At 47.9% G+C, this 27,980-nt stretch overlaps 1 protein-coding gene across 1 annotated transcript; it reads left to right on the top strand.

Annotated features, from left to right (window-relative positions):
- Positions 1 to 57: 57 nt before the first annotated feature.
- On the top strand, positions 58 to 27,975 carry LOC126536068 (carboxylesterase 1C-like). The gene is made up of 7 exons (XM_050182961.1): positions 58 to 455; positions 2,970 to 3,223; positions 8,409 to 8,652; positions 11,942 to 12,250; positions 12,944 to 13,328; positions 15,510 to 15,812; positions 27,823 to 27,975. The coding sequence occupies exons 1-7, from the start codon at positions 58 to 60 to the stop codon at positions 27,973 to 27,975; spliced, it is 2,046 nt and encodes a 681-aa protein (XP_050038918.1).
- The last annotated feature ends 5 nt before the right edge of the window (positions 27,976 to 27,980 follow it).

Here is a 27,980-nt window from a genome sequence, read left to right as displayed (position 1 = left end):
CAACGCTCGTGTTTGAGACATCACCGGAGATCATTTCACTAGGGAACAAGATCCTACATGATCAAGAACAAGAACAACAAGATCATGCAGGAAGATCCAGCGACTACGCGCGACGCCTCTTACCCACCGAGTCCGCAGATGTCACATGACTCCAACGTGGACCACGGTGTATGCGCCGCCTCGAGCCCCGCGTCGTGCGCTTCGGCCGGCAGCTTGTCGCTGCCGGCGGCCAGCTGTTCGGGCTCAGCCGTGAACTCCGACAGCTCCTCGCCGTTTATCGAAGGCTCGTCCCCTCTGCCCAGTGCATCTTCTATGATGGCCGTCCCCTTGTCGACAAGGGGACGCAAGCCGCTAATCGGCGACAGTAGCTGCCTCTCGTTCGACTTCGACTGCAGCTGTCCCGTGCCAGAGGGCAGGGCCAACAAGGCGTCTCCACAACACGCCGCGCACTCAGGGTGAGTTCTGCGGGGCACTGTGTGCGGCGTAGAAATTCGTGCGGCTCTCACGTTTGTACGGGCGCAGAAAGATGACCTTGAAATAAATGTGAAAGCGGCGAGGAGCCAGTTAAAGTATGGGCTGGACCCACGGCAACGTGGGGCTGCTAATGCTGGAACCTTCGCGGCACCCCGTGAGTCAAGTCCGGCACCGAGCCGAAAACATAGTGCTGTGCTGGTTACGGGAAGCACGGTAGCGTGTTTAAAAAGCAGGATTACTCAGATCAATGGAGAAATAGAGCGTAAGTAGATAAAAAGAAAAAGCTCCCTTTAGACACTGAGAAAGGCAACAAAAGCGATCATCCCGTCTAAGTAATGTAGCCGTATAGCGCCGACATTTGTTCCAGAAACGTGAGTCGGCAGGTAGCAATTCTATGCGTCCACGCACTCAAAGTTGTTCCGCAGAGTTGTTAAATGGCCGTGACATGCAAGTGCTTCCCTTCACTGTTCCGCTTCTTTCGGAAATACCGAAACTATGGGCCTCGTGCGCTGCAGCCTTGAACGTAGGGCACCTCGATACCAAGCCCGGAACGTCGGCGCTGCTATCGAGGCACCTTACTTTGGATGGATGGATGGATGGATGGACGGACGGACGGACGGACGGACGGACGGACGGACGGACGGACGGACGGACGGACGGACGGATGGATGGATGGATGGATGGATGGATGGATGGATGGATGGATGGATGGATGGATGGATGGATGGATGGATGGATGGACGCCCCTTTGGAAAGGGGCGGTGGGTTGCGCCACCAAGCTCTTGCTATTATACTGCCTAATGTCCTACCTAGGTTAAAAAAGAAAGAAAAACACTGAACTCCCACAACCAAATTTTCTGACCACCTATTGCGGACTTTGCTTTTGTACGTTCCCGTTTTTTGTCGTTTCCCTACTTTTCTTCCACCAATCTTCCAATCGCCACTTACTCATCTCTATTGCGGACATGTTTACTTTTCCCCTGCTCTCGCTGAACCCAAGGGCTTCATGAATGTTGCTTGGATAGAACAAGAAGCGCCACGAACGGCGCGCAGCGGTACTAAACAGCCGTCTCGAAGCAAGCTCAGGCACGGCAGGTAGCATGACACTTTCCATGAACTACATATAAACAGCGGGTAAGAATGTGCGACGGCGCGTTGCCTTGGCGTGAATACTTGAAGAAAACAGTTATAGAAATTTTATACGAGGGCGGTCACAGGTAAAATTCCCTGGAAGTCTCAGGCGAAACCTCGAAAGGAGCGGTACGACGCGCGATGGTAAAGAAAAAAATATTCTCGCACTGTTGCTATGCTTTTACAAGGATTAACATTCATAAGCGTGCGCCACATATTTATAGAAATAGCTTCTACTGATCAAATGGCACGGGTACGTGTTATTCCAAAAATTAGCCGTATTTGGCTGCAATCGAGACAGCGCCGCTCAATCTCTCAAGAAATATTTCGCTCATTAGAAGTGCATATGCAGCTTAGCCCATCGAGACCTGTATAAAATAGGTATCTCCAATTTCTGATATCTGCAACATTAATAGTTAATAATCAACTAACAATCAGCTTCGTCCAATGGCAAGCCATATGCAACGCGCAATAAGCTACGTCCCAATGGGGGCTTAACGTTGTGCTGAGATCCATGCCCCTGAAGAAAATTAACGGAATGAGTGTGAAACTTGATTATGCATATCTCGGAAGCACTCCTAACATGCATAGCAGAAGCGCTCAAAGAGAATCAAAGGGAAGCTCAAATAAGATTATCTTAAAATTTGAAATATTAACATAGACCGCAATCGTGATAGCATGAAAATCCGTTAAGTTTTTCATTTATTATGCGTTTGGTGGCTCTAATTTGTCTTGAAAATTGTGTTCGCCAAAGTGCATAAATCGCCTGTGCAAGCAGACTTTGCGTACCTCGCATAGCGTTTCTATTACAATTACTCTAACTTTGAAGACCCTATATATAACCAGTGAAATGAAGCTCTTTCTAGTTTGAGTAGTTGCTGTTGATCACACTGTGTGTAAATTTAGGTAGGTGAAATATAAATTACGTATTATTCCTGAGGCGTGGTTCCACAATGTGATATTTTGTAACTACTAATAGCCTAAAGAACAGCGCGCGTAATTTTATTTTTTAATAGTCTTACCTTTTTTGTTTTTAGCATTTCCGTGCAGCTCAGTAGTAATGTTGAGTATTTTTACAAACTTTTTTACAAAGCTTATGCTGTTTTTTTGGAATTATTCTTGGTTTATATGAGCAAACAAACTGGTTTGAACCGTTATTTTTTCGCCCCGGAGTGGAACCGAAGTTTAACCGTTTTCGATGAAACTCGACGGAAACCAGCGCGAAAAAAGGTTTCGGTTCGACAGTCTACATTAAAATGGTCTTTTGCGCCCATCGATCATGGCTGATTGATGCTGCGTGGCTGCGGTAGGGAAAGAATCATTAACAGTCGCGCCATTTTTAATTCTCTGTTTCACTTTTGCAGCACAGAATCCCAAGCCTGCAGGCTGATGGCTTTCATCGGCAGCCTGATCCTGCTGTCCGTCATCATATCGCAGTTTATAGGGACACGTCGTGGCAACTACGCCTTCTCACTGACATGCAAATTCGGCCGTGTCGAGGGCGAGCAAATATTTGTGCCCGGCGGGCCGCCGGTCATCCGCTACCTTGGAATCCCGTTCGCCGTGCCACCTGTGAACAAGCTTCGCTTCCAGCCGTCGCAGGTTGCGGAACCTCTGGGTGATTATATCTTGCAGTTACGATAGTTGGTGCACCCTTTGCGAAATATGTCTATGTGCCACGGGCGTGACCGCAAGGAAAAAATGGGCAGTATAAGTGCAGACGTCCTGTTAGGATCGCAAGGCCTGTTGTGAAACGGCAGGTGGAAACTAAGTGGTGTCGGGTAATGATATGGCTCACTGAAGTGTCCATTTGCCAGCCATGATAAGAAACCACACATGAGAGTGCCCCTCCCTAAAGATGCGTTACACTTATAGATTATTATTGGACGAGCAGTGTTTTGTTTTCGCTGCTTGCTAATTGCAGTCTGGTATTTACTCGAGGCGAGGTTTGTTGCCCACTTTATCAAAAAACTACTTGTACCTTTGCGAGTCTGTACTTTGGTGGCGCCGTCTTGTCTCTGTGTTGTTTGTGGCTCTGGTGCTTGCCCCGCTGCCCGTTTCGTTGCGACTCTTGGCGAAAACGCTTGAGCCACAGCTTTGTGTTCAAGAAAGTTGAATAAGCAGGTGTGTTCTATGCATCCAATTTAAAAAAAAGACAGGATGTTGAAAAATTATAATGCACGTATGAATGGGGTTGGTGAGATTACAAACAATGTTTTCACCTCACTTCTGGGGGCACTTCGCCTTTAACTCTCCATTGGTGACGTAAGCACAGCGGGACGAATTTCTCGTCAACGGTTCCTCGTGAGCTGCGCTATCCATATCACGCGTCAATTAATTATGTTTATTTAAAGCTTAATTTCACCCCATTCCTTACATCTTAAGAATCATAAAAAGCATACAGCTGCATAATTGAATATTAATTTTGGGTTCTTTAGTCAGTTAAGTGTACAGAATGTGGACTCCATGCGAAAACTCACTACAGGAACATCAGATACGGGAACATCAACTATTTTATGTCTAGCATGCTTGAAAATCACCTATCCAGCCTCATGAATATTATTCCTGGTACAACACATTGTGAAAAATAATGAAAAAATTGAACCCGCTGCATACAACGACATACTCGCAACGAAAAATCCCCAAACGTCTACCTTCTGAACTCATTTTAGTCACACATTTTGCACATCTTATTCAAACTCCCAGCGCAATCCCAATCAGAAAGAAGTGTTTGAAGATGTATGCGAAGCATTTTAAATATAAACTGAATATAAAGAGAGGACCCTTCACTACAGACATCACTCTATAGCGACGGGGTAACGGCAGCCGATGCAGAACCTGCGCAACAGCAAACACTTCCGTCTGATTTCATGGCGGCGCGCAAAAGCGTTGGGCTCATGATTGTGCGTTTCTGAGTTCGGATCGCCAATCATTGCACCAATTTAATACTCTGTTAAGATCTGTCTGAAGGATATGATGATCATGTCAATTAGTAATGGTGCGGCAAATGACACAATCATCAGCAAACATTCGAATATTACAGGAAACATGCAGGGGTAAGTCGTTAATATATATTAATAGGAGGGGACCGAGGACAGACCCCTGTGGAATGCCTGAGGTAACTGGGACGGGTTTGAACTGGTGGCCGTTAAAATAGACTGAATGAGAACTATTAGTTAGGAATTGTTCAATTGATTTAAGAATATTAGAATGTTGGTTCAGCTTCGGAAATTTAGTAACAGACGCCGGTGAGAAACTTTATCAAAAGGTTTTGCAAAATCAAGAAAGACGAAGTCAGTTTGCATGTTACAATCAAGATTACTGTGCAAGTCGTGAAGGAATAGTGCTAGTTGGGTTTCGCAAGAGAAGCCCTTACGAAGCCCGTGCTGTGAAGGATGGAAAAATTCGTTGGAGCCCAAGAAGTTGATAATTCGGGAGTGGATGACGTGTTTCGTGATTTTACAAGGCATACTAGTTAAAGTTGGATCGCATGTAGCAGACATTGCCAGCTCCTGACTGGAAGCTTACCATTATCATTGAAAACGAAGGTGGAAGGTGTACAATCAGTGCATTTTACCAGTGCTAACATATGGGGCAGAGACTTAGAGATTGACAAAGAAGCTTGAGAACAAGTTTAGAACTGCGCAAAGAGCGATGGAACGAAGATCGCTAGGCATAACGTTAAGAGACAGAAAGAGAGCGGTTTGGATCAGAGAGCTAACGGGTATAGAAGATATTCTAATTGTCATCAAGATAAAAAAATGGAGCTGGGCAGGTCATGTAACGCGCAGGTTAGATAACCACTGGGCCATTAGAGTTACAGAATGGGTGCCAAGAGAAGGGAAACGCAATCGAGGACCACAGAAGACTAGGTGGAACGATGAAATTAGGAAATTTGCGGGCGCTGGTTGGAATCGGTTGGCGCAGGACAGGGGTAATTGGAGATCGCAGGGAGAGGCATTCGTCCTGCAGTGGACATAAAACGGGCTGCTGCTGCTGCTGCTGCTGCTGCTGCTGCTGCTGCTGCTGCTGCTGCTGCTGCTGCTGCTGCTGCTGCTGCTGCTGCTGCTGCTGCTGCTGCTGCTGCTGCTGCTGCTGCTGCTGCTGCTGCTGCTGCTGCTGCTGCTGCTGATGATGATGATGATGATGATGATGATGATGATGATGACTAGTAAATGAAACAGGGCGGTAATTCAAGGGTAAGTCTCTGTTAGCTGATTTCTAGACTGGAACGACATTGCCAGTCTTCCACTCAAGTGGCCTAATTCCTGAGGAGAGTGATTGTCAAAAAAATAGACCTAAATATGCTGCACAAATTGATCCCACGTTTTTCAGGAGTTTCGAATAAATAACGTCCATACTAGTTAGCTGACGATGAAAGCTTCATATTGTGGATTCTGGATGAAATGCCTTCTTCGAAGAAGGTGACAGCCGGCATGAAAGTTTGTAAGTTAAAGGATGGTGACTGCGAAGGCGAGTCAAGTTCAGTAGTGAAGAGAGATGCGAATACGTTGTTAAATATTTGTGCACAATCATGGTCAGTAACTGCCTCGTGCGAATCGCTCGTCGTGTAATATCGGGAGGATGTGTAGTATTTAAAACTTGCCAGAATTCTTTGGGATTCCTGACTACTAAAGTTTGGTAAGTCGTTGCGATAAAACGTGCATTTGGCGTTACGAACGGAAAGTAAGTAGAATATTTCGGCTTCAAAGTATTTTTCCCATGCAGCAGCTGCGTCATTGCGTTTGGCTATACAAAACAATCACTTTTTGTTTTCGAGTTGTTTTAAGCGTCGAGTAAACCATTGTTTGTTGCGATTAGTGTGAAAGGTAACCTTCGGGATAAACATATTAGTCAGATGATTTAATTTGTTCTTGAAGATGAACCAGTTTTCATGAATTGAGCAAGTGTGAAATGCGGATTTGTACTCGGAAAAAAAGGCGTTGAGATGTTCAAATATCGCATTATAGTTGCCCTTATGTAGAGGGGTATTGTTTTATCGGACGTTTGTTTTTAAGTCGGGGTAAATGAAAACAGAGCATGTATGACTTTATGATCACTAATTTCAAGGAAGTAACTGATGGATGATAGATTCTCAGGGCTATTGGTTAATATACCATCGAGGATGTTTGCTGATCCTCGCGAGACATGGGTTGGTTGAGCAACTAATTGTGGCAGGTTAAAACTTAAAAAGACATCTATGAAGTTTTTCGCTTCTGCGTGTCATACATTAATGTGGAACTAGTTATGGTTTGTCAATCGATGTCCGGATAGTTAAAATTAAGATCACCAAAAAGAAGAATGCGGCCATTTCAGTAAGTGGAAACAAGTTTATGAATGGTATTATTCAGATGACGTGGGAAGTCTGGATTAGTTTGCAGGGGTCGATAGCAAAGGCCAAGCAGCACTGTTACAGATGGAGCATGACACATGAGCCATAACGATTCGATATCGGTTGCGATGTTAACAACAGAACATGATACCCCGAAGAAATGCAAACTCGAACTTCGCCCCCCCCCCCCCCCCCTCCCAGTGAGCCTTTTCGATCGATAGGATAAACTATTATGATCAGCCCCGTCACCATAGTGAATGCGTTTCAGGTCATTACTTTCATCAATGCTATTAGTGTTGATGCACAACCTTGGCGTACAAAATTGTGTACACAGCGCCCTAAAGCTAATAAAATAAGAGAGGTGTGGTTTCTTCCTCGTTCCTCTTGTTTTATTCCTAGGTTTGTGAAAGTAGTGAAATAAAAAAAAATTATAAGCACCGTGAAAGAAAATGACGCGCAATACATTAAAGCAAAACAAAATATTCACAACGAACGGACGCGGTCAGAATGAATGCTCTCGGAAGCAAGATAGCGCGCGCGACCCAATCTCAGAGGCCATATGAGATGCAAAGTTTTGTAGTGGCCCCGTAGGCGGTGGCTGAAGATGCGGGTAAAGAAGTCAGCTGGCGCAGTACACACGCGAGAGCAACATCACAGCGCTCCAGCAAGAAATTTCAATGCCATTGTCGGTTCACGTCTTTATCTCGCCCTGTCGTAGCTACAGTTGCGTATTGAATTATTATTCTGGAAATGTGGCTGACTGCACGTTGTCCTGGGTGATGTCACTTTCCAACTCCAGCCATGTCTAAAGCGCTGAGACACCTCAAGGCAGTGACGTTTGTCTATATCGTAATAGCAACAACTGAAAGGTTCTCTTCAAAAAATACTCCCAACACCAGGATTCGTCTGATATTCAGCACTGAACGCGTGTTTCTGGGTCGGTATAGCGTAACCGTTCTTTTCACCCGATCCTGCTCCGCATTCATCCGCCATTACTTCGTGCCAGCGGGATCTGGTGACAGCATAGCTAGTGATAGCCAATGATGAAGCCAAAAATTATTATGAATAGAATTATTTCATCATTCCGGCCCTGGTGTTATTTAGCCCAGTTTGGTCTTGCATTCTCGACGATTCTATTTAGATTACAGGCGGGGAAGAACAGTAACGTCAGGAGATGTCATACAGCTTTACAGATTATCTGTACGCGTATTTCTGTACGCAGAATACAGAAATACGGGAGACGTAGTAGCGCTGCTACATGTGACACTGTATTCTACCACAACGCATAAGAAATGTTCTTGCGTCGCATGAGTATCCGCGTCAAAGAAAAGAAAAAAGAGTACATACGTACACGTTCATTAATGGATTAATTGGCTGTTGCCGCGGACACCTTTGACTAGCAGCCAAGTTGAACATAGTCGGAGGAACGTAGCGTTCGGTGAGCAGCCGATCGGTACTGTCTTTGTTTCAGCGCACCTGAGCAACTCATCGTTCAAGCGAAGGATTAATTTGGCCGAGCGAGCCCGCTCCTGCCCGCAAGACGGCGCCCTTGTCCCGAGCTGGCTGTACACGAGTCCCAGGGAGACGTCCGAAGACTGCCTCTACATGAACCTGTGGACGCCCGACACGGAGTGCCTGTTCCATGGCCAGGACTGTGGATCCCGCGCAGTCATCGTGTTCCTTCACGGAGGAGATCTTCGCCACACTGGAAACAGGTGTACCATGCCGAAAGCAAGATTCGACTGCTCACCGTGGTGGCGTAGTGGCTAGGGCATTGCGCTGCTAAGTCCGAGGGCGCGGAATCAAATTCCAGCTGCGGTGCGAGCATGTCGATAGGGGAGGAATGCAAGAACGCCCGTGCACTAGGTATTGGGTGCACGTTAAAGCACCCCGGGTAGTCGAAATTAATTCGGAGTCCCCCACTACGGCGTGCCTCGTAATAATATCATGGTCTCGTAGGTGAATTCCCAGAATATTTTTTTTTTCAAATCTTCGGCTTAATGCTGACTCCCTTTACATGCGCAACATGCATGAACATTTTGTGCAAGAACATACTGTTCCTGCGCACGTGAATCGCACAAACGCGCTGCGGCTTCGTGCTCCCCGCTGTCGCAGCGCACTGGCTGCCAGCTGCTGGAAGACGTAGTCGAAAGTCGCCTCGAAGGGCGCCACTTTTGCGCTCCAGGTTTCGCGCTTGTACGGAGAACTCGCTTCATTTTTCCTGTTACAATGAGCCTACTGAAACTAAAAGTCAAAAAGCTAGTTAACTATTTCTTCGTTCATTAGCGAATTGACGCGTCTCACCCGTCACGCCGTGGTCGCCACCACTGACGGCGTGTCTCCGAAGGAACCATCCTTCTATTTCACAACGGCTGTTTTTAAATATTACTTAATGTCTTCGTAGAAACACACGGTAGAGCCATTCAGACGCTGTCAAAATCTATACGACAGCTCGGCTTTAGGCAACCCGGGTTTCGTTAATGGGTTCTTTTTTCTTACTTCTCAAGGTATGATTCTTGCCATTGTGAAGCGCAATTAATACTGCTCCACATTTTTCTTTAGCTAATAGTTAAAATTCTGCGCCTGACATAAAATCTACTAAATTAATTTATTTGTTGGATACAACACCTCCAAATTCATGCTTCAGGAGGGCGTCATTCATGCTGTGTAGCCAGAAGCCTACCACCTCGAAATATGACACCATAAAGGCTTGCATTGAAATTTAGAGTTAAGGAAAATAACTTTTGTGGAGGCTTTCCTCGCTATAATGATAGAGAGAGCCAAGTGAAGATGTTACCTTGCAATGAAAATATACCGGCGGAATAGTGTTGCTTTGCAATGAAAAGATACCGGTGGAATAATATCTAAAAATACAGCGGAGGGAGACGGTGCTCTTTTCTGCCTCCACAGTTAAAACCTGATGGAACTGTTATAGGATGGTGCACTTAGTTTGACACCGAGAAACAAGAGCGCAGAGTAGCTACTCAAAAATACTGCACTGAAATACCAAACTTTCGTCTCAACTGTACTTATGCACTAGGTTAAGGCAACGGCAAATCATGTTCTCTGCACCTATACTCAGACGCTCACTGACAGAGTATAGGCAAGGCGTCCGACCTGGCTTGCAAAGCAGGTTCTTCTATATCATTATGAATGAGTCTGTAAACGGGACTGTTCTTCTTGCTGCTTTTTATCTATGAAAGGTCGGATCCTCAGACCAAGTGACGCATACCTAGGTTGTCTTTGTGAGTCACAAACGATGGAGAAGCAGCGTAACACCACCATCAAAAATATTACACAAACAACATGTGGATGAAACAACATGTCGCCTGTACGTTTATGCTCACAAAGTGACACCAGCCTAACTTTCGCATTATCTATATCAATGCACTCCGTTTTACTGGGTAAATATGAAAGGAATACTGGCACAAAAAATTTCGATATGGTGTTTTTTTCTTTAATAAGTAATCACAGCAACCACAGCACGAAACCTCATGTACTTCAGAGCGCAGCAGGCAATTATTTGGAGTCTTGTTTGTAGCGACTAGTCCAAGCTTCGGTTTCAGAGAGCAACGAGATGGGCCAGAGAAGGAATGTAAACACAGTTAGGCACGTGACCGCAAAAACTTCTGACGTATGTTCTGACGCGCACGTCAGCGCACGAGCTTCCTGTGGCTAGTTCGTCTGCTACACCTGTGCGTGCTTTGCATTGTTCTCGCCACCATCGTCGTCCTCGTTTTCGTCGTCCAGTGGCGACGATTTCCTGCAGAATCACTTTCGATTCGACCAGCTAGAAAGAAGCGGCTCGGATATTGCTGCCGGCGACAGCGAGGACGAACCTCAAGACCCTCGCATCGGCCACATTCAATGGCAGTCAAGCTGAGAGTGCGGGATATCTGCGAAGACGGCAAACACTGTCGCTTAATTCTGCAGTTGCAGCGACACGGCGAGCGTCCCACTACAAGCAACAACTGAGAAGAAGGAAAAACACGGGCAAGGCGGGAGATGGAAATTCGAGACGATTCAAGACGAAGGTAAAAGCGGGAGCCAACGTTTCGAAAATTGAGCCTGTCTTTTTCAAGGCGACATAGTAGAAGAGCACATGAAAGCAGCATGGCGGCCAACGACAATTTGTGACGTAGTGTTTTCTCGGTTGTTTACAATCCTTCCTCGATATCGATGTCGCGAGGTGCTGCGTTTTGCGGTTGGCTGCGCGCACGTACTTAAAATTGATTTTATATATGTTCCAAGTCAGATTCGCCGCTGATATTTTGCAGATGATGTGTGCCCACATTAATCGACCTCACACGTTAACTCGACTTCGATATTTTGTGTCAGTACTCCTTTAACCGATAGCTTTTTCTACTTTTATGCACAGAAAAAGAATACAGAAAAAAAAAATTATTTTTTTTTGCTTGCTTGCTTGTCTGTTTGTTTGTTTTTCAAAAGTCTTTTTTTACAGGTCTCACACCTCTACCTCTAACACGGGGTTATAGGAAAACTGCAATTCGCTAAAGCAATGAAAAAACCGATAAAACTCTCTCGGCAACATTAGTCATGCAGCTATGAGCCAGTCATTCTTTTTCTTCATTTTCATGTAATAGAAAGAACCGACGGAGAAGCGGGAGACGAAATCTCCCGTTTGGAAGCTTAGTGGGCCCCCCGCTCCCATTATAAACAATGGTTTAACGGCAGCACACGGAAGAAGTCACATTAAAAGCGAGAACGAAAGTGGATAAGAACACGACGCTGAAACATTTTTACATGAAGATAGACTATGCTTTCACGTTTACATAACTTAAGCGCAAATGACTTCAGCGAATGGTAAACAAGTCAAAATAATGAAGTTTGTAATTGAAGAGAGACCACATGCAGCGTGTAACAAAGACGTTCCATTGCAGAATTCAAACGCGCTGTAGAAGCTTTCCATGTTTCGCGAATTACCGTCACAATACGGCTCGTTTTCTTTCTTTCCAATAAAGAAACGCTTTCTCGCCGCCACAGGGCGTACGACGGCGCCGTGCTGTCGGCCAAGGCGGACGTCGTGGTTGCCGTGCCCAACTACAGGCTCGGGCTGCTGGGCCACTCCGCGTGGAATGAGTCCGAGTTCATGTCTCTGAGCCTGGGCGACCAGCTCACCGCCGTCCGCTGGCTCAGGGAAAACGTGGGCTTCTTCGGCGGCAACGCGTCTCGCTTAGTTCTCGCGGGACACGGAGCAGGAGCCGCGTCCGTGGGCCATTGGGTGCTCAGCACGCAACCCGAAGTCGCAGACGTGCAGCGCTTCATCATGATTAGCGGGAGCCCCTACGCCCGGTGAGGCTCCCGAAAGAAAAAGCACGAGCTCCCATTCACAAAAAAGCTCTTACGCTATAGAATCGTTCTTGAGTAAAAATGCTAGCCAATTCCGATGCTGGAAAGCGGCCGGCTAATGGTGAAGGACCTTAACACGAATAAACAGTTTTGTGAATTCGGCCCCTAAGCTGTAGGTGCGAGTACAGAAAACAATGGCTGCAGCCTCGCGTGGACGATAAACTGTTTACAGCCATCGAAATCAGTCGCATTCACTTTATGGATACAGGAAAGAGATGGGGTGCTGCGACACGTGGCAGCCGTGGGATTTGTCCTCCTGCCAGGAAGGCTCGCGGGGGATTGACGACAGTGCTTGATTAAGTATGAGCACAACGATAACAAAGTAAAAGCGGGAGCCACCTTGTTACCTGAGCTACCTTGTTCTCGTTTTGCTCATCGTCTTGAATTTCCATCGCCCGCCTTCCCCGTGTTTCCCTTGACTAAGTACGCCATTCACCACCGAAATCATACCGGGTATATCTGACGCTAACAATAGGAACATCGCGCATTATTCTCCCCCACTCTCTACCTCCTTTTCCTGCTCGAACAGCGGTAGTATGAACTAATCTTAACGAAAGCCCTCGTCTGATATACTTGTCTTCCAAAGACTAAACTTGCCCAAACAGGATAACGATGCTTCAACCCCGCCTTACGCAGGTACATGAAAGATGCTGACGTCATTGCGATGAACATGCGCACTCTTGCCCGCCGTGTTCAATGCGAGAGCTACGACGAGGTTTCGTCCGCAGAGGAGATTATTCCATGCCTCAGAAGACTTCCGTCCTCGGTGCTTGTGCCACGGCTGACGGGGCTGAACGGACGGGTCATCGATACTTCCAGAAGCATGGATGACATTCCCACTGCACAAGGGCCGAGTGTTTTCAGACCGCGCGGGTCTCTGCTTCTGGGAACCACTCCCGATGAGGGGTACCACTTCGTAGGCCCGATGATGACGCTGCACAGCATGCAACAGGAGTGGATGCTGCACTGGCTCACTTCTCAGGGCATAGACAACGCCTCTGTTCTTTTAAACGATTACGAGGTCAGTACTACAAGACTCCCATTGTTAAGATCAAATTTGCATGACAATTAGTTTGGCATCAATTTTACCTTAACGGTCAAAATACGCACAAACTGTCGCTTCTGCGTTTTATGCCTGAACACCGCCGTAGTCATTATACTTGAAGCGATTCTACGACTCAAAGCTGCCCGGTAGGCCGCGAGGGACGCCGTATCGAAGAACCGAGTACTAGTTTTCACCATTCGGTGCCATTTAATGTGGTCTAAAATATACGCCCACAAGCGCTTTGGCTTTCCGTCGCCATTCGGATGCGACCACTGCTATCTGACCCGCGACCTCGTACTCAGCAGCAACGCGCTATAGCTAATGAGCCAGCGCATCGGGCATACCAGTCATTGGCTCATCGCCGATAATGACACACAGTCATTTTGCCACTTAATGTTTCTTCTCGCTTGCGTATTTTCGCTGACGACTGCATTATTTACAGATCAATTAACAGTACTGACGACCACCTGGCCCTTCAAAATGACCTTAGCCTAATTCATAATTGGTGTACCACCTGGTTAATGGCTTTAAATGTATCAAAATGGCAGGTGATTTCTTTTAGTCGTACGCGTGACAACTCACATTTCTTATACAACGTCAATAATAAAGAATTGTTACATACAGTATCGTATAAATATTTGGGTGTTCACCTAACCGAAAACCTCTCCTGGACAAACCACATTGCAGCCGTTTGCGCAAAAGCTTCAAGGACATTAGGTTACCTACGTCGTAATCTGGGTAATTCACCTTCCAACATCCGCAAATTGGCCTATCAGACATTTGTTCGTCGACAGCTCGAGTATGCATCATCCATTTGGTCTCCGCATCCTACATACTTAATCGACATGCTTGAATCAGTCCAAAACCGAGCTGCCCGTTTCATTTCACGTAATTATAGCCATCACTCCAGCGTAACGCAAATGAAACTCGATCATTCAATACAGCCTTTAGTTCTTCGCCGTAATATCGCTCTGTTATCCTTGTTTCACAAATATGTTTATAATGCCACACAATCTACACTACATATCCAGATCGCCTCGAACACGTCTCGCCGATTAAATAACCACTTCAGTTTTGCGCGCATGTACGGTACGACACATGCTTTTTAACTTTTCCGCGCTCCCTACGGCCATTCGCTTGTGGAACAATCTGCCTGATCACATTGCTTCCGAGTCAGATCAAGAAAAATTTCGTCATCTCCTACACGAGCATTTTTCATAATAGCACTTACAAATCACTTTATCTTGTTTCTTACACTTGGCAATGTGCTTGGAACTTCTTGTGATTTTTTTCTTTTTATTGATGCATTGCTATCTCGTTCCTATGAATTGCTATTTTATGCTGCGTCACGTGTTCACTTGTATGCCCTGTATATATTATTGCTTTTTTGCGTCTTTTTCCCGAAATATCCCTTCAAGAATTGTATTCCCTGATATGTTCATTTTTCGTGTATTAGTACCTTACGTTGAGTTTTAGTCGTGTTATTTCCTTAAGTGTACCTTTGTGGCCTTTCATTACTTCAGTTGTTCCTTTTACATGTTTTTGGTATTAATGTTGCTGAGCCCTGCATTGAGGCGTACCTTTTGTATTACACTTTAGAAGGCTGTTTACTCTTTTCTCATCCCTTGATTTTGTAACCCACCTAACACAATGCCCCATAGGGCCTGTAAGGTATATTAAATAAATAAATAAATAAATAAATAAATAAATAAATACCTGTTCAGCTCGTATGTCGTGAACCTTGCGGCTGCATATTTGGTCTCTATAGGTATGGATATACTACACTACTGCGAAACTTTAGGCGTCGACTATCGCATGTATTAAGGAAAGTAAGATAGTGAGCGAGAGGACGTGAAAAGGCGGCAGCAACCCAGATTTTCTCCATTGAAAGCAAGGCTATTTTAATGTCATTTCTTAATTCGTATGAGCAAACCATAAACGTTTACAAGGACCCTATTCGGCATTAATCAAATATTCAGTTATATTAAACTTCAGTTCTCGAATGAGATTTTGCTACTCGATGCAGAAATATTCCATTCGCATATATTCGGTAGGGTGGTGTGCACATTCGAAATTTCCAATATTCGCCCACGTCTGCCGAAAGCTGCGAAGCTGTCACGCGCTGATTCCTTGGCCCGACACTATTCTCATATGCAGCGAGAGCTGGGAACGACCAACTCCACGGTGGTGTGGACCGAGGCGTACGCCGACGTCAGGTACCATTGCCCCATGCGTCGCTTCGCCGAGCGGATGGCCGGCAGCGGCGTGACCGTGCACTGGTTCGTGTTCGATGCGAAACCCTCGTTTGGAGAGCCGAACCTTCGGGGTGACGAGGCCGGACACTACGCTACCGTGCGTCTCCTGCTCACCGACCTCAGCAGCGTGCGCACCAACGATGAGGACATCGCCGTTCGGGACAGCTTCGTCAGGACGCTCGGCTCATTCGTTAACACGGGGCAAGTGGGACGATGGTTTTGCTTCTTCCCGTTTCTCTCAGAACGCTCCTCACGGTTAATAGATTTAGATATAGTATTGGGGGGCGAGTACTTACGTAGTCGCCATTTGTCGGAAGCGCCCCGTTAGGGATAACGCGGCGCGCTGCTCATATGTTTGGCTGTTGACGCTCAAAAGAAACACCCTGCGGGAGCCCTCCTGGACATTTTTGTAAGAACTCTCGAAACGGCGGAAGTCTTAACAACGAAGCTGTATATGGCTAGGGTTCCATGAATGTTTGTTCTCCGTGAGCAAAAACTATCACCATCAATGGCTTATACCCCCCTAAGCATTCATACTCCCGTCAGCAAGCAAAAAAATTCAATGGCTCATAGCCCCGTAAGGCAGGGGCTACAAGCACTCAGCAAAGTGAAGTGAACAGTGCTTGAATTCTTCATAATCACGCATACAACATACAGAACAGCAGGTCGAAAACTGTCATTATCAATGGCCCATACCCCCGTGGGCAATGGCTCATACCCCCGTGAGCAATGGCTATGGCAATGGCCGTGAGCAAAAAATGTAATGGCTCACAGTCCCGTAAGATTCATGGCTACTTACTTTGCGTGAATTAGCTGCGATTGTCGTTGCCGGTGATTTCAATGTGGATGCATCGGTACCGAAAAGGGGAGCGGTTTACGCGTTCCGTGTTGCAGACATACCCTTGCGATGCCACACCGATCCGGCCCAACTGACCACTCAGTGGCGTACATGCGTCGATTTGACATTATCAAAGAACGTGATTGCAGTTGCGAGTGAAATAATGACCACCGATCAAGACAATGAGTGTGCGTACCTTTCGTCACAATGACCGCCCATCAAGACAATAAATGAGTTTGTACCTTTGTTCAAAATTGTGTCACCTACGTGTCGTGTTCTAACCAGCTTCGCTGGTCAACCACCTTCACAGAGTGGAATGGCTCATGATTTTTTTTTACTGCCAAAATAATAATCTTGGGCACACAAAAAGTACAGGATGGTTCACAGACACTATCTCTTTACCGAATACGTACAGTGAACACCCACGGCGGGCGCACGCCGCGATGGCGTCCCCCGAACCGGCTTCTTGCGTGAAAGGTCGACAGTCGCTGAGAGCGAACTATGTGAAATATGTTCTAATAGTCGGCTGTCTGTATATTCAAATGCAGCATAAGAGAATGATGCCTCAATGCAGCGGTCGCACTGGTTCGCAGCAACCGACTGCGCGTCTACTGTTAGATCCGAGACCTTTTCCTGAGCCTCCTTCGAGTTCACCAGACCACATCGAATCGCGCCACACCTAAGTAAGGAACGCAAAAGCACATCTACCACGTTCCCGAGGCGCAGCACGTCCAAACAAGTTGGCGTCCCCCACCTCGTGCGCCGCATGTGGAGCTATTCACTGCTTGACTCTTCCCGAAAATGTAGCGGGAGCCTGACACGGTTCCAGGTAGCGTAGGTCCCGAGCAAAGCTGCTTTGCGGCTCTGAAAGGTCGCTCGAGAACCGCCTGGCCCCTCTGAGCGTTTGCAAGCCGCGAGGCAAGACGGCTGCAATGCACCGTGAAGCCCTGGCAGCAATCCCCCCCGTCCGCCTTTGTGACGGCAGTTGCAGACCAGGAAGGCAATACCGTATACAAGTAATCCCTCGGACAATTGGAGCCCAAGGAGTGACCCTCTGGGCCGAAAATGACGACACCTGAGCGGGCTCGCCGACTCGAGACACCAAAGGGGTTAAAAGCCAGACCGGGAGCAGCAAAATAGAGCATTCCTTCATTCATCTCTTTCGAGTTTCTTGCCACGGGCCGCAGCGTCCGAGTTGCTGCCGGCCCGTGATGACTTTATGACTGTTAATTTCTTTGTACTCTCACTGTAAATAATGTAAATAAACCTCCAGTTTTCATCTCAAAGTCCTCCTCAACCTCGGCTAACTCCCGCACCCAACGGCAAGGTCCAAAATCTGGGGGACAGCAATTGGGATTGTCCTCCAGATCCAACAACTGGTGGCAGCGCTAGGGATGAACCTTCGTCGAAAGAGATCCAACACTACATGCATGTGCGCGCGCAATGTTTCTCTTTCATTGCGAGCACGTTTTCGCGCCGTGCCGAGAGCTTTAGGCCGCGGCATATGAGCATTTGACAGTAAACAAGCAACTATTGTTGCGTGGACACTATCAGATCTGATAAAAAATAATCTCATTATAACTAGGGACTTCGACGCCTACGACAGCGACTTGTGATGTGCCGTTGCGACGATTCAATCTTTTTTTATTATTATTCTAAAGTCTTGGACGTTTCAATATCATTATTAAGTTGCGTCGCAATGTATGTTTATCGGCCTTCTCAGCGAGTCATTGCCTGCTGCTTCTTTTTCTTAATCCAGTACATCTCATTGTTTGGTGCTACACAAGCATGCGCATATGTCATGCCCCCTTTTTTAATGTGCTTTTTACCGTTCCATTTGCATTTCCATTGCTGTTAACTTTTCAGTATTTAGCATCAAGTTCGTAGACCAAAGCTTCATGACATTAGCCGGGCAGCGCACGCGCAGTCGAACGTCTCAGTGCGCGTTTTCTGCTACTCACGGCGAACATCGCAGCCCCGACGTCGTATAGGAGAAATCTTCCTCATGGAAGTGCTTGCTGCACACCCGAGTTGTAGCCGATGGCTGCTTGCCGGTTCTAAGTTTCGGGAACGAAGCTTCACGCAGCTTCTTGTCCTGGACACGTGTGAAGGCTGACACCGGGCTCCGTTGTGTACGTCTGGCATTGCGGCGCCGAGCAGCAGCCTACCATGTCGGACGCCTTCAAAGGCAGCCACTACCTATTACAGGGTTTTCCAGTATAGTTAAGCACACACCCCGAAGCTGGAAAACCTTCCCACTTAATCAAAAGCGCAGCGCTGGTGGGACTTTAAACTTTCGTTTTCAACTTGCTTCAACGCTTCCGAAGCAGCCGACGCAGCCGCTGTGTGCACGTGATCCTTCATACACGTCACGCCGACGGCGGTGCCAGCTATCCCAGCTTGACGCGCTCGGAGTATACAGCACCAAAATTCAAACAATGTAATGAGGTCACAGGAAACGGTGGCTTCAATTGATCAACGTGCATCCAAATTGCGGCGCGCTAGTGTGTCTGCTTTTATGCATTGCATATTGCAATCACTCAGTTCAGCCCTTGGGCGCGGCCGGGCAGCCACCATTGGGGGTATGAGCCATCATAGTGGCTCATACCCCTACACTAGAGTTTTATGCGTTGCATATTGCAATCACTCAGTTCAGCCCTTGGGCGCGGCCGGGCAGCCACCATTGACCTTTAGCGCAACCACGTGACGTGACGTCACTACAGCCGGAGGAAAAGCTGGGCCCCAACTCGCGCGGTCGCGCGCGGCCGCAGCCACCACCATCTCCCGCTCCTCCCGCTAGGGGCGCTGCGCCGGCGCGTGACGTCACGGACCGCGCAATATGCAACGCGCGCAATATGCAACGCATTCTTGGCTTAACCAAGCTAAGCCTGGCCATTTTTTTTGCACTCATCGAAATGCGGCTGCCGCAAGTGGGAATCTAACCCGCGATCTCGTGCGCGCGGCAGCAGAACGTCTGTCGCAGCAGCAATTTCTCGCAGTACGAAAGCCGAAAAAGAGAGCGAATCGTACTTCTCTGTGCCCCCACGCACCTCTCATCATCACTCTTCTCTCGACAAAGGAGAGAGAGAGAGAGCTTTATGAGAAGAAAGGCGGAGAGTTTGGCCGGAGGAGAGTGTTATATCATTAAAACTTCTTTCTGGGCGAGTTGGTGCATACTTGATTTGAAAATTATAACGGCGCTAACACATGCAACCACAAAAAAACAAGGGCGAGACACGAGCGCTTGTGTCTCGTCCTTGTTCTTTTGTGGTTGCATGTGTTAGCGCTGTTATAATTTTCAAATCAGAGTGTTATACTCGCTTACTGCCGAAAGCATACAGCGAATCAGGCTCTTTAACAATCTCGGTGCCGCATTGTGCCGCCCCCTCCACAAGCATTACACTTTGCCTCGTATATCGCTGCGTAAATGTCTCACTTCGTGCATCCACCTGATTCGGTGTTCCCATCTCGGCATATAGCTTAATTGTGTGCACGAATATAAACGTTACATAAATAAAGTTGTCACGTCTGAGTTGCATAAACATAAGATATCTTGCATGAGGTTACACGTACATAAGATGAAAATGAACCAAATCGTGCTCATCGCATTTGCTCGCAGCACGTTTAATTAATCACTTCACTAAACCTGCACTTATAGATTAGTGTCCACTGGACCTGCATATTATATTTATTTTTTTCGCTCCACTCATTTTCCGCAACTTCATTGGCTGCTCGCTTAATTACCTGCCTACAGGCGCTTGCCGAGGACCCTCAGCGGGAATGAATGGCCGCCTTACACCTCGTCCACTAAAGCAGCCGTGAGAATCGGCCGCCACGGAGAGGAGGGCGTCTCGATGAGGCTGGATCCATGCAGACACGTGCGCCAACACGAGGCGAAGCCGACAGCCGCAACGGTGGAAGCGCAAACTCCAAGGCCGGCGTTCGAACTTCCCCGGGTTTGGACGTCGGCCGTCTCGCCGAATACTGCTCTGTCTTCGTCGCACGCCACGACGACGCCCTCGCAGCCTGAAGTCTGGATTGACGACGGTGCCTTCGTGCGACGTCGCGGGAATCTAGTGCTGATTCGAGACACCGCTGACTAATTGCTGGATATTGTGCCGGACGAACATCGCACAGCAAGTTATAATGAAAAGCACGCCTAGTTCGAAGGAGCGTAGTCGCGGCATCCCGCTGGGAACGCAGTGCGAATATATATATATATATATATATATATATATATATATATATATATAGGACTGCATCACTACGTTGCCAAGTGGACTTCTCCATGCACGTTCCTTGAATTTTTTTTTACCCGTTCCCAAATGTCCGAGGATTTCCAGCTGCACATCATTTTGTCCGGCACAATTTTCTCGCCAACCGAACATGAGAGCACGCCCATAGATTGTGTTTTGTATTGAGGGTGCCCGTCACAGTCAGATTCTATGCGACGAGGGTTCGTAGGAGGTGAAAACGCGCGGGTGTGGGCAGTGATGGCAAAGGTTTCCTGACAGCAGTCACATGTAAACGCAAACCTTCAGAGACATTACTTACAGTAGCTTGCTGGCTATTTCGTGCACTTACTTGATATGCCACAATCGTCTTGGTTGCGCTTCTCAGCATATCGAAAAGATCAAATGAAAACCCAATGCATAAAACCATAGCTGCACTTCACGCCACTACCGGCATGTTTCGTGCATGGCGGCGAGAGAGAGAGAGAGAGAAGCAACTTTACTGAGCCGAGCTCGACATCTTCTTAGAGGCCGTCAATGGAAGTGGTTCCCTCTTCACGGGACCCATATGCTTCCCTAGCCGCCTGGCCCCTGGAGATCAGGACGAGCTGGTTTCCAGGGCGGTGCTGGTTAGCAAGGTCTCCCACCGCTCGGTAAGGGTGGATGAGGGATGGGGTAGAGTAGTGGGGCAGGTAAGAGGTGGGAGGATTGCCTTGATGAAATCGCATACTCCAATGACGTGTTGAAGCGTGCCTAACTGAGTTTTGCAGAAATTGCATTTCTCGTACCTTTCCGGGTACATCTTGTTTTGAAGGCAACGGTGCGGGAAGGATCCTGCCTGTATCTGCCTGTAGATCGATTGCTGTTCTCTGCTAAGCGATTTGTGAGGAACGGGGTAACGGCGCCTCTCCGTCTTGTAATGGTTCGTAATGTCCCTATAATTATGGACTGTGGCTTACCTTCCTCTACCCGGTGTTCCATCTCTCGGGCGAACTGGTGGACAAGTTCGTCGCCCTCCAGCCCAGAGTGAGCCGGTATCCGTATCAACTCAACTTTCCTTTCAGGTAAGTCGCGTTTAGTCTTGAGAATATCTACTGCCGCAGAGACACCCACCCCTTTCTGCAGCTGTTATACGCCTTTTGCGAGTGAGTGACAATTCTTCCCACCTTTCGCTGCGCGAGTGCTATCGCTATCGCGGCCTCTTCTGCCACCTCCGGAAAAGACTTATTCATGGAGGCGCAGGTTACGAGCACATCCCGCGTCGTAACTGCCAGCGTGGCTTTCGATGAAAACTTGGGTAATGATGCGTCTGTGAAGAGAGTGACGCCCTCTTCTTCTTCTACTATTTGATCTAAAGTCTCCGTCAAGGCCGCTATACGAGCCGTTCTGCGGCCGTCGTTACGACCCGACCTCATGTTTCGAGGCAGCGGCTTACTATCGATTTTATGCGCCCACAACCTGGGTAACGGCCCAGTTTCCTTCCGCTCTGCCTCTTGCCAGCCCAACTTGGCAAGAACGCGACGTCCCGCCGAAGTTTGACTGAGTCGAACTCTTTGATTAGACAGATTAGCTTCTATTATAACTCTTCAACGACGTTGTGCTTGGCCATGCCAAGAAGCTTGTCGGTCGAAGAATGCTTCGGCATGCCCAGCGCCATCTTGGTTGCCTTGCGTATAATGACGTTCAATTGGTCCCTGTCTTTCTTGAGTACCTAGAGGTACGGCGCCGCGTAAACGATGCGCGACGTCACGAAGGCCTGGACGAGCGTCAGTGCATCGTCCTCCTTCAATCCTCTTTGTCTGTTTGTGACTCTTCTGATCATGTTCGAGATTTCTTCCGTTGACACCTTGATTTTGTCGATCGACGTCCCCGCCTTGCCATTGTTCTGGAAGATGGCACCCAGGACACGTGCTTGCGGGGTTGGCGTTAAGGTCGTCCCGTCGATGGTGATGCGGACGTTCTCTTCGTCTCTTTTCTTTCTTCTTGCCTTGATGACGAGTAACTCTGACTTCTGTGGCGAGCAACTGAGGCCGCATGATTTAGCGAACTCGTGCACGGTCTTTGCCACTCTCTGAAAGGTCTCCTCCATCCAACTCTCCGACCCTGCCCTAGACGTTCACACAGTGATATCGTCTGCATAGAGAGCGTGATCTATGCCCTCTATGTCTTGAAGCAAACCCGAGAGAGGGAGGAGTGCCACGTTGAAGAGAAGCGGCGAAAGAACCGATCCTTGCGGGGTGCCTCTGTCTCCCAGGACTATCGGTTTCGACTACTCCAATTTTGGTCATTGCCGTTCCATTACTTAACAAATCCTGCACGTACTTGAATGTTCGCTTTCCGCACCCCGTTTGACGCAGGTTACGGAGAATACTTTCGTGTGTGACGTTATCGAAGGCCCCCTTGAGATCGAGCGCCAGGATAGCTCTTGGCGTAGGAGTCTTCGCTTGCTTGATAACCAGCTCGTGTAGTTGCACCAAGAGGTCTTGCGTGCTCAGGTGCCTCCGGAATCCGTACATGGTCGGTGGCATCCGATCAGTGACGTCCAAATGTCTCTGTAGTATCTTGAAAAACCATACGCTCGACCACCTTCCCCACACACGACGTGACGGAGATGGGGCGCAGATTGTCGATGTGGGGTGGTTTCCCCGGCTTGGGAATGAAATGCACCTCCGCTTCTTTCCATTCTTTTGGTAACGAACGCTTCTCCCAGGACGCGTTGGCGAGGTTTAGCAGTTCAGCTCGGCTTTTGTCGCTCATATTGTTTAGCGTCTTGTATGTAACATCGTCGATTCCCGGTGCGCTGCCTTGATTACTTTCATCGATGGCCGCAACCAGCTCCAGTTGCTATCCCCTTCATACTCGTGAGTCGGGTTACCGCTCTTCTCGGTCTTGAGGTATTTACTTGTGAGTTCACAAATGAGCTTCTCCCCGTCCCTGTCGTAACTGTTGATCGTTCTTGTGAGGTCTCGAGCGCATGCGCTCTTGCTTTTTAACGGATCTATGAGGTGCCGCAACAGCTTCCAAGTCTTCTTCGTATATAGTGTGCCTTGCAGGTCGTCACACATCTTCATCCAATTTTCCCTGCATAGTTATTCCGCATACTCGGTCAACTGCTTGTTGAGCGCGTGTATACGTCTGCGAAGCTTCTTGTTATGTCTTTGCCTCTTCCACCTTCGAGTAAGACCATGCCTGGCCGCCCACATGTGGCTAAGCCTGCTGTCTACGAAGGGAACTTGCGTAGTTGTAGTAATCTCTTGCGTAAATTTCTTTACAGATTCGCGTTGCTTTTTGGCCCACGCCTGATACATCTTGGTGTCTTGGTCCTCGTCCTCGCCTTCCATCTGCGCTTCTACGTAACCGGTCCCAGTCTGTAATGTTGGCTTGACCCAGTTTCGCCTTGATGCCGGTCCCCCCGAGGGTTACACAAATTATGTTGTGATCTGAGCCGAGATTCTCCCCCGTGTTACGCCAAGTTACGTCGAGGTTCCCCCGAACTAGCGTCAGATCAGGAGTGGTGTCTCTGACCGTGCTAGTGCCTGTCGTGGTCGGTACGCCCGGTTCGTTAACCACCTCCATGTCGTGATCCTCTATAGCTTTTACCAATTGGTTTCCTCTTTTGGACGAATATTTGTAACCCCACATCGTGTGGGCCACGTTGAAATCCCCTAGCACTAACATCGGCCTTGTTCTTGCTTCTTTAATGCATTCCGATATGGTGCCTTCAAAGTCAATGACCCTGCTGGACGGTTGGCAATAGGCATTCAGGACGAAAATATTCTTGTCACCCCCCACTCTTCTGCTGTGAATTTCGATGAGCGTATGTTCGCAGCCTCGCTGAGCGGTCACGTGCTGTGTGGCCGCCACGTTGCTGCGGACCAAGATCGCAGCTAGTACCCTTTTCGCTAGGGTCCGTATACGTAACGTATTCCGCGAGCTTGGCCCGGCCGTTGGTCTCTTGTAACGCTATAATATCCGGTTTCTGGTCCAATTTATCAACGTATAGTTGTAACTCCCCTATCTTGTTTCTAATACTCCTACAGTTCCAATGAAATAACATCGCAGTCTCTTTCTGCTTTCCTTTATTCTTCGCCATTTTCTACTTTTTGAGAGGTAGATTTGCGCACGGAACCAACTTTTCGCGGCCTGACCCGTAGATTAGGTCGCGATGACTTGGCAACGGTGAGATGCTTATTTTTCGCATCCAACGTCATGACTCTAACGGAGAGTTTGCTGCATTTGGTCTCCACATTATCCATTCTTCCTGTTAGACTGTTCACTTGCGCAGACATTCGAGAAACTTGGCTGGAAATTTGCGTAAGCATGCTCATGACCGACTCCATTGTCGGAGGAACGGCGGCCTCGGCCTTCTCTTCCTCCATGGCAACAACTGCTGTTTCTGTCTGTGGAGCTTGCGTCACTGACTGCGTCAACGCCGGTGACGTGATCAGCGCCGGTGGCGTGATCGGCTTCGTCACCGCAGGAGCAGCGCTGGTGGTGTCTCTCTTGGGTACTTTCTTTTTAACTACACTGGCGTCATTATCACTGTTCTTTGTTCTACTGAGCGTCTCGATACGCTCCATCATTACCTTTATCTGATTGTTTTGGCTCTTGATTTGATTGTTCTGCCTCTCTATCATCTACTTGAGTTCCAAGCGGCGAAAGCGCAATTAAAATGGTCGTGAAATCGGTGTGTTTCAGTCCTGGAAACGGCGTCATTTCTGCAGTGCGCTAGATACATTGTGAGATCTCTGGTGTTTTCGGTAACAAAGGAAACAACACACTAGTGCAAACAGAGAAAGGACATTTAATGCGCCTTCTGTACAATGAACCAGCTAGCCAGGCTACCTACAAGGAATATTTTTCTTGGTAGAATACGTTGGGGAGTCGATAGCGGCGTTTACATGAATGCGGCAAGTGGCGTTTCACACCGCATTTCTAGAGCTGTCTCGAACTACCCTCGGTAGTTCGAGACGGCGCAAGTCACGCGGCGTATGTAAACACGGCTGACAAGGTACGACTCACCACGCAAGGTTGCCAAGCGAATGGTTCGCCAATGACAGACAAAAAGCCGCAGTTTCGCCAGAAAGCCAAGCATCGATTGCCATAGCAAATTAGTACACAGCTATACGAAGTAATGATGGTATTATCGGCCGTGTAAACTCGTAAACACTCGTTTGCTAGCTAAATTACCAAGCATTGTGTCACACACGCACAAGCAAACATGAGCAGATCTCACTCGATGACCACGGGAACTCTGCGTGAAAACGCCGGAGTGAGGAAGCGCGGCAGCAGCAGCGAGCGAATTGACCTTCGTGTTGCATCTCGCTTCAACGCGAACTAAACGGCGAAAACACAGCGCACACGATACCATCAGCACTGGGCGCACTCTGTCTCCATCGCAGAAGATAGGGCGCACGCGCGGCCGCGCCATAGGCAGCAGCCACCAAAGTAGAACGACCCCCCGCCCCTCTCCCCGGTTCCTTGCGTGCGACGGAAGATAGCATGCTTCCTCCTAGCTTTCCACCTTTACGCGCGCGAGACTGAGCCGCCATCGACGGCTCACTCGAACGATTTCATTCGCACGTACAGCATACGGCGCGCGGCTACGATGTTATCGCCCTTGTACTTTATACGGCACAACATGGCGGCAGCAGAAAAGCGCCTGGAGTTTCCATATAATTGCTATCGCAATAAAAAGAAGCAAGCAAGCTTATCTTGCACCCGAGTATACACGCCGTCAGGCGAGGACGTCAATGAGGACGTCCTCGCCCGAGGCAACGAGATTCAAGGAGAGTAAAGGTATGCTTAATGAATGTATACGATGGATAATAGTAAAAGAAGACCGCACTATTGGTGGCACAAACGCAGGGAATGCAAAACAATATCTTAAAACGATGGATTTCTTCGTATAGACGGTTCCTTAACACGAACCGCGGGTCTCAAAGAGTGAATATAGGCAATGAAGAAAAGTAAAAGGGCGAGCTTTGTGGCATCCGCCACAAACGCGTTTCAAAGGGGACGCTCACAATATCCATCCTGCCATCTATGACGTGGTATAAATCATAGAGTTTCTCACTACATTACCTAGAGGGAAATCTGGCGCTGCTGCGCTGTGGTATGCATGGGAATGCCGGTATGTTGTGGATTCGGATTGGCATCGTTCTCGTAGAGACAGGACACCTTGAAGACGCGCTTGGCAAGTACCGTTCCGTCTGTCACAATTATTCATTTTCTACTAGAACAGCACGTGAAAAGCTGTTTTAGCTTTATTATTACGCGAAAACATGTTTTGTTTAACTATGAGAACTTGTTATTGTGTGTACGACTACATGTTACGTAAAAAGTATCAGCGGGCCGCTAAAGTTGGACGACAGACGACAAGGTTCGCGCTCGCTTTGAAACAGTTGGTCGTCTGTTCTTGCTTTTCTTCGCTTGGTCATGCATCGTGGGTGAGTAAAGATGTAATATGCGTGAATGGAAACATTTTCTGAAGATTTTACTTTGAGAACGCGCTGTTTGCGTAGCCATATCCACGTTTTAGACGAAGCCTCTTACAACACCAGCCAACACGAGCCTCGCAGACACATATACCGTCATTCCCATGACGGCACGGTGCCCCCTTAAGAAACTCCCATAGACGGTGGCGCCAAATTACCCTCTAGGTGTTATAGTGAGAAACTCTATGGTATAAATGTCAAGTCATACCCATAGTCAAGTAATATGTAATAATAATCTGTGTAATACGTAAACTGAGAAAGGACCTGCTCAAACATCCACAAAGATAATCTGAGGTTGAAGGGAAGCGGGATACAACTCTAATGAAACATACAGAGTACTTTGAGGCTATAATTATTAAGCGGTGCGTACAGTTTGGAAATAAGCAATGATGCCAGCGCTAAGGCTCACAGATGGCATTATGTGCTTAAAATCAGAGATCTTGTCCGAGTTGGAAGCTAACCAAAGGTCAGTGGGCTGATTGACATTCGGGGTCCAGGTTAAAAGCTTGAAAAAACAATGCAGGGTGACATATGATTTGGGCCTCTCTTGAAGTTATAGAAGCGCACAGCGAAGTTAGTTTTGAGGAAAGACTCAAGAACATGGATAAAAAATTTTGAAACAGTTCGCTGCACACTCAATTCTGTCAGTCGGCATGTCTCGGAGGGGCCTCGGCTCCAAATGCCCACCTCTGGATTCACCAGTGCGCCCAGCTACTTAACTGCGACATCAACTTCCACGATCGTGTGTCACGCATGGAAGCCGAACGTCAGGATACGCGTGAGCCGCAGCGGGAAGACTAAAGTCG

This window comes from Dermacentor andersoni, chromosome 4 (genome assembly GCF_023375885.2).
Source record: "Dermacentor andersoni chromosome 4, qqDerAnde1_hic_scaffold, whole genome shotgun sequence".
Classification (NCBI taxonomy): domain Eukaryota; kingdom Metazoa; phylum Arthropoda; class Arachnida; order Ixodida; family Ixodidae; genus Dermacentor; species Dermacentor andersoni.
Note: the sequence above shows the minus strand (reverse complement) of the source record. Positions and strands in the feature narration are given on the sequence as shown.